Source organism: Podarcis pityusensis, assembly GCF_964106645.2.
Source record: "Podarcis pityusensis genome assembly, chromosome: 5".
NCBI classification, from domain to species: domain Eukaryota; kingdom Metazoa; phylum Chordata; class Lepidosauria; order Squamata; family Lacertidae; genus Podarcis; species Podarcis pityusensis.
This window is the reverse complement of record NC_138032.1, coordinates 6,235,661-6,249,308: the sequence shown is the minus strand read 5'-3', so window position 1 is coordinate 6,249,308 and position 13,648 is coordinate 6,235,661. Positions and strand designations below refer to the sequence as shown.

General features: G+C 46.0%; 3 protein-coding genes across 3 annotated transcripts in view; 2 read left to right on the top strand and 1 right to left on the bottom strand.

The window, feature by feature from the left end:
* Nucleotides 1–13,648, top strand: part of LOC308478401 (cytochrome P450 2J4-like) — a 439,957-nt gene that overhangs the window by 157,559 nt on the left and 268,750 nt on the right. The window lies entirely within an intron of this gene.
* LOC308478396 (cytochrome P450 2J5-like) overlaps nucleotides 1–13,648 on the bottom strand; it is a 185,681-nt gene that overhangs the window by 96,266 nt on the left and 75,767 nt on the right. The gene's annotated exons all lie outside the window — the stretch shown is intronic.
* Nucleotides 1,651–13,467, top strand: LOC308478496 (lipocalin-15-like). The gene is made up of 7 exons (XM_081008352.1): nucleotides 1,651–2,001; nucleotides 2,582–2,721; nucleotides 8,585–8,655; nucleotides 10,450–10,563; nucleotides 11,813–11,914; nucleotides 12,377–12,398; nucleotides 13,276–13,467. The coding sequence occupies exons 1-7, from the start codon at nucleotides 1,906–1,908 to the stop codon at nucleotides 13,280–13,282; spliced, it is 552 nt and encodes a 183-aa protein (XP_080864478.1). The 5' UTR covers nucleotides 1,651–1,905; the 3' UTR covers nucleotides 13,283–13,467.

The following is a 13,648-nucleotide window of genomic DNA, read 5'->3' as shown; positions in this document are numbered from 1 at the left end:
GTTCCTAACTTGTGCATGGATGCAATGAAGCCTTTTGGCCACGAAAACACAAATGTGAATTGCCCAGGTCACCTGCCAATCTGGTCTGGCCCAACCGAATAGACAGCCAGGGGCTCCAGCTAGCAACAGGGGAGAGTTTTGATTCAGTTCACATTTTCAAGGTAAACCTTCCAAATTTTTACTTTCTGGAGCAATGTGCCAACTGAAACACAGCTGCCCTTCGAAATTCTCTAAATTTCGCAGGTAACGTAAGTCAAGGAATATGTCCAAAAATGCACATGCTAGTGCAAAGTGTGCATGGAATGCATATGTTTCTGAAAACAATATACAAAAATGTGTTGTATTAGAAAAAAAAATGCTTTGCAAGAATGTGAATGCATGCAGGTTTTGTGATCCGAAAATTCGTTCTATGAAAGTTCACTTATCTAAACACAAGGAATTAGTACTGAAACATTGCTATACACACCACAAGTTCAGATATCCAAGCAGCCAGGCCTGCATAAAGTACTATAAACAGATAAGCAGCCTTAAACAAGCCTTCTTTTTTAAACTGTTTTACTGGTCCTCATAAGCCGTTTCATCAGAAACAGTGTTGGGTGGGAGCGGTAGAATTTGGACAAGGTTCCAGAGGGTTTTTCTGTCCCACCCCCCACCCCTTTTTGAGGTCAAAGTTCCACAGTCAGGAATGCTTAGAAATTTCCCCATAGGAATCAATTGAGAATGTTGACTCATTATGTGAATGCTTGTCTAACAAACGGATTGCGTTTATTAGACAAAAGTGCATACAAAATGTGCATTTCAGAAAAAAATTGCACTGAAATGCTGGTGAATTTTCATAAGGACTTGAAAAAAATGTTCAGCTGGTATGGAAATAATAAATTTAAGAATGGGAAAATGAGAAAAAGAGAGAAACCAACAGGGACAGATTTGCTCTTCCTGAGCGCTAGTAGATTAGGAAATATCACAAGGGGAGTCTCACAGGCTTTGGGGCAGCAGAGTCAGCAATGTGAGGGATGCTAGTGCTTTTCCTCTTCAAGGGGATCTTAGTTTGGGGGTCACAGCTCAGTGGTCAGAGCACCTGCTTTGCAGGCAGAAGGTCCCAGGTGAGGCTAGGCATCTATCTCCCTTGCCTGAAACCATGGAGAGCTACTGCCAGTCGTTGCAGACAGCACTGATTCAAAGGGACCTTAATGGTCTGATTCAGTATGAAGCAACTCCTTATCCATTCCTTCCTTTGTCTTGGGGGGGGGGGATTGCTCCCCATTTCTGCCCGTGCAAACAAATGGACCAAAAGTGCACATTCTCTCATGCAGAGTCAGGAAAAGGGGTCTTGGTTGGGAATACCCTCAAGGGCAGAATATTTGTATACTGCAAACAATCTTTTGGATCATGGGGAGTCATTTTGAAGCGCCCCTTCATCCAACCTGCCTGTTCTCTTTTCTTGTTGTTGTTGGGTCAGGCGAAGGGGCTTACTCAGAGCTGTAGCTACGGGGGAGCTAGCAAGGGTTTTTGCCCAGTTGAAGCCTCCAGTAGGGTGCCATTGAGGCTCCCAGTCTCTCTCTCCCTGCCCCGTCTGTACACAAGTACAGATGGGGAGTGTGCCAAACTGGGTCTTTGACTCGGGTGAAATAAAGCCTGGTTTTGCCCCTGGTTGCTATCCAGTTGCAGCCCAGCAATTATCACTTAATAGGGTGTTACCCAATACCACCTATCCAAGATAGCAGATCCACACTTGGCCAAAGTGTTGCATAAGACGTGGGAGGAGACGCTGCAGAGCGCCCTGGCTGCTGTGACACCCAAGGGGAGAGGTATAAAGTTGGGCGCCTTCGAAGGAGACGGCATCTTCCTCTGCCCAGCTGCTTTTCTCTTGACAGCACGCAAGGAGCAAGAGGAGGCACCCGCAGGATGAGGTCCACCATGCACAGCCTTTTGATGCTCCTGCTTTGCTCATTCTGCGTTCGGGCAGACATTGCCATGCAACCAGACTTCGATCTTCAGAAGGTACTGAGCTGTAGGGAAAGGGTGCGGTCACTGCTGTGTGGAAGTTGACTCCTTTCTTTGGTTCCAGAGCTAGCCAATTGCTCACACTTCTGCAACCAAGTGCCCTCCAGGAGTTGGTGCTGAAGGAACTCCCACCAGTCCCAGCTAGCCAGAGGCCAGTGGCAAGGGGATGATGGGAGCAGGAGTCCACCAAGTACCATCTAAATTTATACTCAATTTGTTCCTGGCCATTTTCTCTGTTGTCTTTTGATTTTATAATGCTGTCTGGTTGCCAAATTTGAAAGCCTTGTCATCACCTCATGCACTTGCCAGAGTCAGCTTCCCTGACACAGTTGTTGGTTTATTGCTGACCTACACTTCAGTCCAGCTCCTGAGATTTAATCTGGGTGTGCATTTATTCTCCTTTTTATTATGGGCTTCTTTTCCTTAGAGGGGTTCCTGTGCTCCACTCCGAGCCTTGGCACAAATAATGCAGGTTAATTGAAATGGACAGAAATGTGGGAAATGCCAGATTTGGCCTCGTCTGGATGGTGGAGTGGAGGGGTGAGACCTCTGGTCTGACTGGAATGGTTTCCTCCAGTTTTCAGGGATGTGGCACATCATGGCCGGATCGTCAAACTGCCCTGTATTCCAGGGCATGAAGAGCCTCATGACAACATCTGCTGCTCTAGTCAAACCCCTTCCAAACGGCGACATGAAAATACTTACTGGCTACCCTTTGTAAGTAACTACTGCTAGTCCCTTAGCTGGCCTTAGGAGCACTTTACATGATTAAGAATGGGGGAGGGAGGGCACATTTTGCAGGGGAGGAAATATGCCCCTCCCAAATACCCCCTCCCTGTGAAACCCTTTGAAAACGCTGGGGTAGGATGAAAATGTTCCCTCTTCATTAGACCAAGCACTCTGGTTTCCCTTGGGGGTGTTGCCATGTAGACTACAATGGATTGGTATCCCTGATGGCTGGATCATAGAGCCAGTAAGGAGAAGCACCCTCTTTCAGAACAGATGTGCCAAATTCTCATCTAAATTTGCTGGGATGGGTTTGGACCATTTCCCTATAAGAAGTTATTTAATGCTCCACCCCCCACCCCCCGGCCACCCTATTCCTCCTGCAAATCAACACTGAAGTGTTATAGTGTTCCAATACTAATTTAATCAGTACTTTCCTAATATTATACATACTGGAAAAGTGACCTGATGCTAATTAAAATACGCAAGTGGGATGATAAAATGAAACCTGCTGCAAATGTTATAAGTTATTTGTTTATTTCATTGCATTTCTATTCCACCTTTTTCTAAAATGAGCTCATGGGGGTGTATATGCTTCTGCCTCCTCCTCTAATCCTCTAAATCAACCTGTGAGGTAGGTTAGAGTGAGAGGCAACAAGTGGCCCCCAGTGAGAGCCCTGGTCTCTGAGGTCTTTGTGGTTGCACCAATTACTACACTATCACTGGCTCTCATAATGCAGCTTTCCTCCGTGTAGGGCTTTCTGGGTGCTTTGGACTCCAGTTCCCACCATCCCTGACCATTGGTCTTGCTGGCTGGGGCAGATGCAACATGTAGCCCCCAAACGCCTGTGAATATGTTGGGCAGCTAAATCTTCCCCAGGTCAATATGAAGGAAGAGACCCAGCTCAACAGATTGTCAGCAACGGCAATGATGCTCCTTTCCCTGTTCTCCCCTCTGAGAAAGGGATTGTGATGTCAAGTGTGCCCCTCATCCACATTAAAATATGGGTGAATGAGACAAAGCACCTCTGCTGAAAATGCCCCACAGGGAAGCAACCTCCGTAGTCTAATAGCTCAGTTGGTAGAGCATGAGACTTTTGATCTCAGGGTCGTGAGTTAGAGCCCCACATTGGACAAAACGTTCCTGCATTGCAGGGGGTTGGACTAGATAACTCTCAAGGTCCCTTCCAACTCTATGATTTTATATATTTGGGGGGGAGCAGGGCTCTGTCAGCATCGCCCTAGAGCCAGTGCACCAACTGGACTCTTGCACCTCAACCCCGACTGGGCTAGGCGAGCTGGGTAGCACCGCCAGAGACCTCCTTCTCACAGGAAACGGTCACAGTGCTGTGGACTCACAGCTTAGAGCTGAGAGCACCGGATTCACTGTCTCAATAATACAGTCGTTGCGCAGCAGAGTTTTGCAGAGTCTTGCAGAGTATAAACCACTCGGAGAGCAGCTCTGTAGAATATCTTCGTTTTATTCTATAACTACAACTATGATACAAAGCTATATACAGAGCTGAATATTCTAAGCATAAATCAATGCTACACTGAGAGTCTGCAGCTGCTCTTAGCAGCAATCTTATCTCTAGGATCTCTAACACTCTCACTCTCTCCGATACACTGACTGACTCTCTCACACACACACACAGATATGTTGCTGGGCAGAATAAGTAGATAGGCAGGACACGCCTCCTCTTCTCTGGAGAGTCAGCAGAGACCATCAGGAGATGATCAGGAGATTCTTGGGTATGGGAGGGGTGAAATCTCCTCATCCTCCCCCATTTCATCCGACCATTTCAAGAATCTTTAACATAACTGCAATTTACACACACACTCCAAAAGTTGTTCTCTGCTTACAACCTTAGTTAACATATCTGCAGGTATCTCTCTTCCCGGCATATAACACACTTTTACAATACCATTGAATAAGCAGCTTCTGGAAAAATCTTCACACACATTTCTTCCTTTCAAATACAAATTGACATTTCTAATTAGGCAGATTTGAACAAACCATTTTTCAGAACTCAAATACACGCTTTCCTTCAAATATCAGGTAAGGAAATAAATAAAGCGTTTTGTGCTACTACTCTCAGCACACTTCATGCTAGGTTTGAAAACCCCACCAGAGTTGCTCGTGACCGCAGTCTTTGCAAACTCTTCAGAAAACCTTTTCGGTGGTACACCCTTGGTTGTTCTCTCGGACCTGCGCAGAACTCTTTGATCCTCTTGTTCTGGTGCTTCCTCCTCTTTGGGAGAATGGGGAGCTAAAGTATATGAAGCTGCTAAGTCTGAGTCAGCGTCAGACTCACCTGAGGCTTTTGGGCTCTGATAATCTGTGCCATCATCTGGAACTACATTGGCATCAGGATTATCATCACCAACAACACTTGCCTCCCTCTTAACTTTCTTTGCCCCTTTTGCACCATCATCACAAATGGGATGGCACTGAAAAACGCCAACTCTGTCCCATTGTGGATTGTCATCAATACTCCTGGTCAGCCTTATGGTTTTCGTGTCTGTGATCAGAACACGATAAGACCCTTTCTCATATCCTAGGAAAACACCATGTTCTCCACGCTTGCTCAGTTTGTCACCCTGCGAGGTGTGCACCCAAACCTCCGAACCAAAAATTTTAAAATGCTTTACACATGGCTTTCTTCCGTGAAGCATCTCATATGGGGTGCAATTTACACTAGACTGGTATCTCCTGTTATACACATGACAGAAAAACGAAAGAGCTTCAGCCCAAAAAGGATTGGGCAGCCCTGAATCATGTAACAGCGTTCTGATTCCTTGCTGCAGAGTCTGGTTTACTCTCTCACATAAACCATTCTGCCAGGGTGATCTGGGCGTGGCTGTCCTATGCTCAATGCCCTGTTCAGAAAGAAAACTCTCAAACTCTTCTGAACAAAACTCTCCACCCTTGTCTGTGAAAAGAAAACGTACATTCTCATTATGTACATTTCTAAGCCATTTACAAAACTGGCGAAACTTAGTAAAGGCTTCAGACTTTTTCTGCAGCATATAGACCCAAACATATTTCGAATAGGAGTCTATCAGAACCATGAAAAACCTTGAATTGCCTCTAGAGAGCGCTAGAGGCCCCACTAAGTCTGCATGAATGACTTCATATGGTTTCTTGGCCTCTCTCCCAGACTCTGTACCTTTGGGAGCTTGCCTTGCCTTACTCTCTGCACAAGAAACACATTTCATGTGGTAGGGACATTCTTTCAACTTCATACCCTGAACCATATCAGGCATTTTTGCCACAGCCTGGAAATTCAAATGACCATAAACGCGATGGTAATAATGAATACATTGGTCATGCAACTTCTCATTCTTATCTACAGTTAAATTGCAACACTTTTTCTCAGTAGCTTCTGCAGTGCCTGTACCTGAAACAAAAGGCAATTGGTACAATCCATTTACACATTTTGCATACAAAATGAGCTTGCCATCTCTAAGAATTTCACAGCGAGATTTAGCAAACACCACCTTAAACCCTTGACGATCAAGCTGGGAAACGCTCAACAAATTGTCCTGAATATCAGGCGCATACAGGACATTCTTAATAGTTGCATTCAGGCTCTTTAAGAACACAGTTCCCTGAGCCACACTTGTGAGAACTGTCCCATCTGCTTGATGAATTTCTTTCTCTTGCTTCTCAAGCTGAACAAAGAGATTCTTATCTTTGGCCACGTGGTTTGAACAGCCAGAGTCGACCACGAAGAAACTCCGCCCACGTTGACTGGAACAGCGAGAGATCAAGGCCTTTGAAGTAGCAGGTGCTTGGGGATTTATTCCTCCTCCCCCTCTGCCTCTGAAGTTTCCCTTCTTCTTTGAAGACTTCTTACACTGGAAACTCAAATGGCCTTGTGCTCCACACGAAAAGCACCGCTTCAATTTCAAAGCTTTAACAGCAGCAGTTTCACTTGCACTTTCCCCTGCTGAAGACTCGGGCACATTTTCAAGCATATTTTTAACAGCACAGTCCCGGCTTTCTTTAACAGCCTGTCTGCGATCCCACTCATTCAAGAGCACGCTAGACACATAATCTTCTGTTAGCCGGTCAGAAGGCATTGTGGAAATCTGGGCAGCTACTCCATCATAAGACTCATCTAGGCTATTGATCATTAACATTGCAAACACAGCCTCTGAAATAGCCAGGTCTCGCTGAACAAGGTCCTGTCTGAGACGCTTTAATTGAGATAGATGGCTAGGCAAATCACCACCTTTCTCCAACTGCAGCCTGCACAGCTTCTTAAAGAAAATCACACTGGAACCAGCATTCTGCCTCAGATGCATATCTCTCAACTTATGCCAAACAGCTTGTGCAGTCTCTTGACCCTCTAAGTTCACCAGCAAGTGGTCTGAAACACTCAAAATAATTGTCCCTCGGGCTTTCATATCTGCAGCATGCCACTCAGCCCAATCATCATCATCCTTATCTGGAGGGTCATCTTCTATCGTGTGAAATAGCTTCTCCCTCTGTAAAAGCGCTTTCATCTTTACTTGCCAAACTGCATAGGTTTCAGGCGTGAGGAGAGGAAAAGACAGAGCCATCTGGCCAGAATGTGCACAGGCCATGTCTGCTATTACTTAGAGCAAGACACTTCCCTCGTGCAACACAGATAAAGCCTTGACTCCCTCAGCCACTCTCTCTCCCACTCAGAGCGCAATTAACAGGCAAACAGGGATGCTATCTTCTTCCTTTGGCAGTCAGCAACATACCTCCATAAATCAAGCAGCAGCAAGAGCAACAGCGGCAGCTTGAACACTCTGCTCCAAAACAGCTCTGCTTCTGGGCACCGCAAATCAGTCCAGCATGCAGCGTCCGTTCCACCGTCCGGCAATCAGCAACAGAAACCTCTGGCGACTGGGACGCCTGGGACGCCTGGGATGACTGGAACAACGCCAGGTCAGACGACTGGAACAACGACTGGGCCCATAACCGATGTCAGCATCGCCCTAGAGCCAGTGCACCAACTGGACTCTTGCACCTCAACCCCGACTGGGCTAGGCGAGCTGGGTAGCACCGCCAGAGACCTCCTTCTCACAGGAAACGGTCACAGTGCTGTGGACTCACAGCTTAGAGCTGAGAGCACCGGATTCACTGTCTCAGTAATACAGTCGTTGCGCAGCAGAGTTTTGCAGAGTCTTGCAGAGTATAAACCACTCGGAGAGCAGCTCTGTAGAATATCTTCGTTTTATTCTATAACTACAACTATGATACAAAGCTATATACAGAGCTGAATATTCTAAGCATAAATCAATGCTACACTGAGAGTCTGCAGCTGCTCTTAGCAGCAATCTTATCTCTAGGATCTCTAACACTCTCACTCTCTCCGATACACTGACTGACTCTCTCTCACACACACACAGATATGTTGCTGGGCAGAATAAGTAGATAGGCAGGACACGCCTCCTCTTCTCTGGAGAGTCAGCAGAGACCATCAGGAGATGATCAGGAGATTCTTGGGTATGGGAGGGGTGAAATCTCCTCAGGCTCAGCCTCTTGCTAATATTAAAAATTAAAAAAACAGGCAGATTTTACTATCTGGGCCTAGTTGCTTAGTCACATTTAATAGGTCCTTGTAAGAGTAGCTCTGTATACTTACTGTTTTGTAAAGTTTGTGGAGGCTTTAAAACTACTCAGAATGAAATTATAGCTTAGTAGATAGAGAATGAGACTCTTAACCTCAGGGTTGTCGGTCTGAGCCCCACATTGGGCAAAACATTCCTGCATTGCAGAGGGTTGGACTAGATGACCCTTGTGGTCCCTTCCAACTGTATATAATTCTATGATTTCTAAACCCAGTATGTGCCTTTCCCTCATTTCTCTTTTCAGCCCTGAGGAGTGCAAGAAGGTAGAGATGTACTTTAAGAAGACAGACCAGCCTGCACACTTCACAAACGACGGTAGGGCACAAGTGCTTTAGGGCGTAGAGAGAGGGGAGCAGGGCTGTGCATTAAGGTTTGCCCCCGGAATTGCATTTTCCTGCCCCCCGCCCAGCCTGCCATGATTCAGATGAGGGGATGGACCAAGCAGGGGGTTTCCCAGGCACGGCCAGGGCAGGCAAAAGTCTGCATCTTGGAGGGAAGTCAGGACCATGGAGAGATCCCCTTCTCCTGAGGTCAAACAGCCACGTTGCCTCAGCAAGGTCTTAGGGCCACAGACTTTTCGAGCAGGACTAGCTAGTCATTGACTAGAGGCCTTGCTCCTTGAGGGTGAGTGAAAGAACTGTAGCTTTCTGCTGCAACCCTTGGTTCCTTTGTGGAATAGGATTTTCAGCTGCAGGGATATCTCCTGAGGACTCTCTTGATTTCTCATGGAGTTTGTGGACCAGCCATCAGAGTCTCGTGGCCAAGGTGTCTACTCAAGGAGAGAGGGGAAAGTGTCAGTGGACCGCCATGAGATGGACAAGGGCATGGACCAATCTCCTTCTCAGAGCTGCAGTTGCCTGAGGACTTTGCCTCTGCAGGATTTTGGTCCAGAGCCAGGACACAACTACATCTTGTGTGAGAGGAAAGCCTGGCACGTGACCTCTTTCTGAGTAGGGGCTACCTGTGTGGGTAACTACACATGAGTAATGTGGCAACAGGGACAGTGGGACTCTGCAAAACTGGCCTGCCAAATGGTTATGTGTTAAAAAAATCCTGTGTGCCCCTGAGTCTGTGCAGAGTGCTTTTTTCGCTCTCTAAGAGAACCAAGGTTTTGATAAAAAGGCTTGAGACAGAGTGATCCTGAGCATGTACAGAGTACTTCTTAATGCAGGTTGAAATACACATGTTTTGTTATATATATTCCCTTGCCTGCTAAGTGCAAGAACACTGAACACACATTTTTCAAAATTCCTAGCAATTGCCAAATAAATTCTGGTTTCTCTGCAACCTAGCTGGCAAAAGAGCTTGCCATTCACATTAGTGGTTCTTGGATCATTTCCTCCTCTCCCATCTAGGAAAATTGGCACGGACACTCTAGAAGAAGTCAAGAATCCTTGAGGTGGCGATCTTTGTGATGCTATATAAGGCGATACGTGGGAAAGACAGAATGTATTTAGGGTGGCATGGGATAACTTCAGAGTGTGGCTTGGTGGGTGATTATCAATATGATCTGGCTCTGGAAGGATGGGAGGAAGGAAAAGTTGAAAGGCCAGAAGAACAGATTCCGACCCTCCTTCCATGGCCAGAACTAATCAGGGTTCCATTCAAAGATTATTTACAGAAACATTGCAAAATTAATGAATGTTAGAGTGATGTTGGATTGAAGTTAAGTGGCTTCTAGCTGTACAGGTTTTAAAGTTATAAATATATCAAGATTAAGGATTAGGATTAAAAAGGTTAAAAGAATGAAAAAATTGGTTTTAAATAGGTAAAAATCCAATGTCATAATATATTAAGATTAAGGATTGGGATTAAAAAGGAGGGGGGGAAATTGCTGGACTAACAAACTGAATTGGAATACAAAAGAGGGAGGTATGAGGAAGTCCGGGAAACAAGTAAATGTAAAAGAAGTTATGAAAAGACGGAATTGTTTTTAACTGTTTTTTTTTCTCTTTTTCTATTTTTGTATTTTGTATTGTGTATTTTTCTTTTTTCTTTTTAAATTTCTCTTGTTTATTAATGTGATTTTATTTTTTTTCTGAAACTTTAATAAATATTAATTTTTTTAAAAAAAGAACTAATCAGGGTTGTGTCTCCTTCTTCATTCAGAGAATGCCAAGAGAGATATGCGGGTGCTGGAAACCGACTACACCAACTTTGCCCTCCTCTACACCTTCAAGGAGATCGAAGATGAGCCCAGCAGCACCACCGTCCAGTTGTACAGTATGTGCTCCAATGAGCCATCCTTGAGCAAGAGAGAGGAGGGTGGAGGTGGCAAAAGCCGCCATCTTACTTCCTGAGCCACTGATGGCAGAGCGACGTTGCTAAGTTGGGGCTGCTTCTTTGAATGAAGGGATTGCACACCCTCTGATGCATCCCAGGCAAAAGCAGGGGCCCCTGACTGAATCCCCTGATCGGGACCCCTCACTGAAAATCAGGAGTTGCTTTCTTCTCTGTCTCCTTGGTGCTGTGCTGATTACAGTAACTCTGCAGCCACTTGTCTTCCATGGTTTTAAAGCCAGGAGGGTATTGGCGGGGGTGGGGTGGGAGAGTTGTAGATAAAACTAGCAAACCCTCATTGCCCTACAATAGATTATAATACAGTACAGTACAGTACAGTACAGTACAGTACTAAACAGGGCCAACACAAGGCAATTTGTTGCCTGAAGTGAAAGGTAAGATGGCACGTCTTCCCCGCATATACTGGCAGCTGAATCTTATTTTAGCACTGGTGATGGGGACAGCAGAATTTCAGGGCAGGCTATGTGGCACAGCTCTCCCCTCTGATACCACGCTGCTGCTGCTGCTGCTGCTGCTGCTGCTGCTACCCTCCTCCCCTCCAGCTGCCTCACACTTCATAATAGCATAGGGCAGGCTCCATTGCCAAAATAAAAAGTAGCATTCATTTTATGACACTATAAATTATCTGGAATCCTGGGAATTGGTGGAGGATGCAGAGGACTCGATGCCTTCCATAGAACAAGAGTCCTAGCATTCCTTGCAAGGAGGGAGAAGGTTGTTAAATGGTTTGACTGGACCACTAGTTTTAAGGCGGGACGAGACAGATGTTTTGTTATATGTACAGCAGCATCAGCCGGCAAGAGGCACTTTATAAAGCTTAAGAGGCCAGGCCTTTGCCCCAATAAGTTTACAGTCTAAAAGCTGATGGAGGGAAGGCCATGAAAACAGAGGTGCCAAGTTGCTCCCAAGACTGAGGGGGCCCAGAGCATGTCATGCAAAAGTGGGGCAAGTGTCCAGGCCATGAGGTGCAACCCCTCATTCAAACCACTTCTGAAAGCTCCTCCTCCTCCCTACCTCCAGCCTCAGTCCACAGACTGGAACCCCCTTAGGGTGTTCCCTCCACATGGTAGCCTCTCAAGATTCTACCCTGCCCTGCCCACAAACTGGAGGTTGGTGAAGTTATTGCTCACCACCTCAAACAGAGTCTAATTCTGACCTCCTCTGGATGCAGCCCGCACTCAAGACATCAGCAATGAAGTGCTGGAGAAGTTCAAGGAGCATTACCACAAGGTGGGGCTCACAGATGACCTGATGGTAATCCTCCCCAAGTCTGGTGAGTATAGCATTTGTGATTTGTTTTCCTTTCAGCCTGTCTGGTTTAGCATGGTGCTGGTACTCGCCATGAAGTTGCTACAGTAATCTCACACTTTTAACATTTGAAAGAAAAAGGTACCAGTGCTGCATACCTTTGAGTGCCCCCAGAAAGAAACATTGCTCATTGCGAGGATAACACTGATTCCCACAAATTGATCCAAAGGTTGGGTTGTGAGTGAAATGGCAGCAAAGGAATGGGCCAGGTGAGATTTCCCAAGCTAGCATATCCATTGGGTATAAGCCATACCACCAGACATATTTTTTAAAAAAACAAAAACAAAAAGACAACCTACTTGTTTTGCCTAGTGGGAGTCAATCCTGACCATTAAGGCCTCCCATGCTTGCTTGAGAACTGGATTTCCTAAAGTCACACCTCTGTGTTCTAATATTCATGAACTTCTTTTCCTTTTTTGCATTGCAGATGTTTGCTACAAGCTCCTCAGGTGAGTGATAAGTCTGGCTAAAGAGGGGGTGTTTGCTACATCTGGAAAACTGGAAGCTGGAGGGTAGAGAGTTACTCCCCCCTTTGGTAATGTAGTAATGGGCAGCCAGTGTCCAATGGTGGTTTAGACTACCTGGAATCAAGCTATCTGGGTGCAGAGAGACAGGACAACACTCAGATACCAGGCACTGGAGGCTCTCGTGGTCTGTTGCGGGGATGGGAAACATCAGCAGCTGCCTAGATGCAGTTGGGCTACAACTCCCATCAGCCTCAGCAAACATGGTCAATGGCCAGGGATGATGGCAACGAGCATCAAAGACCAAGAAACCTCAGGAGAGTTTCCCACTCCTGTTTGCAGCCAATCCTTTTTCCTGGGCACAAAGTGACTGTCATTCAACAGTCATTTGGAAGCCCAAGTAATCCTCAGACAAGTCCGGAATCTTGTTTACAGGCAGATGTGGGCTTTTCCCTTCCAAGGTTGTCAAGGGGAGGGAGGTGAGGTGTGCATCTTTGTGTGGGAGCAATGGCAAACCAAGCCCCACAAGAAGGGCCTGCCAACAGCTGCCCCAAGGAAACAGGGCCCTGAATTTTGCTGGCATCATATCAGGGCAAGTGTGGGGAAGCCTTGGCCATGCTGGCTGGGGCTGATGGGTGTTGTGGTTCAGGAGCTGCATCTGGAAGTCCAAACATTGACCAGCCCTGCTGCAGGGCTTTTCTGAGCAGATCTGCCATCTGTTGGTTGCTGTGAAGAAGGTTTGTGAATGGACAACCCAAGAAGAAAAAGAGGAAGAGGTAGAAGTTGGGACAAAATTTTAATACAGTGCCAGTTGCACAGTTCAATACTTTTTCCACATACCATCCTGCCTTTTGTTTTGCAGTGCCTGAAGAGGACCCAATTCATCAGCGGCCAAGGCTTAACCTCCACCCCACTGCAGAAGTCCGGCTGATTCAGAAATTGTTGCTGCTGATCAGATCTCTCGCTCCCTTCTCCCACTACAAGCGTTCCCCATCTGACCTCTGCTTCATCCACACCCCACACTTTCCTGCTGAATAAACAGCTTTACAAGGTGGATTCTTTTTTAGCAATGTGTTTCTTTGAGATAGGCTGTTTTTAGCAAGGATGGTGAGGTCTATTGCACATATTAATATTGCACAGTTTGAAGCGACGGGATGCATGAAAACTGACTCCTTTTTGGAAATAAAACATTGTCAAGGTCAATAACTTTAATTAAAACTTTACTTGCAGAACTT

Coding starts and splice junctions, on each gene's coding strand:
- LOC308478496 (XM_081008352.1), top strand. CDS start 1,906: ATGAGGTCCACCATGCACAGCCTTTTGATGCTCCTGCTTTGCTCATTC. Junction 2,002..2,581: donor CAGACTTCGATCTTCAGAAG/GTACTGAGCTGT, acceptor GGTTTCCTCCAG/TTTTCAGGGATGTGGCACAT. Junction 8,656..10,449: donor TGCACACTTCACAAACGACG/GTAGGGCACAAG, acceptor TTCTTCATTCAG/AGAATGCCAAGAGAGATATG.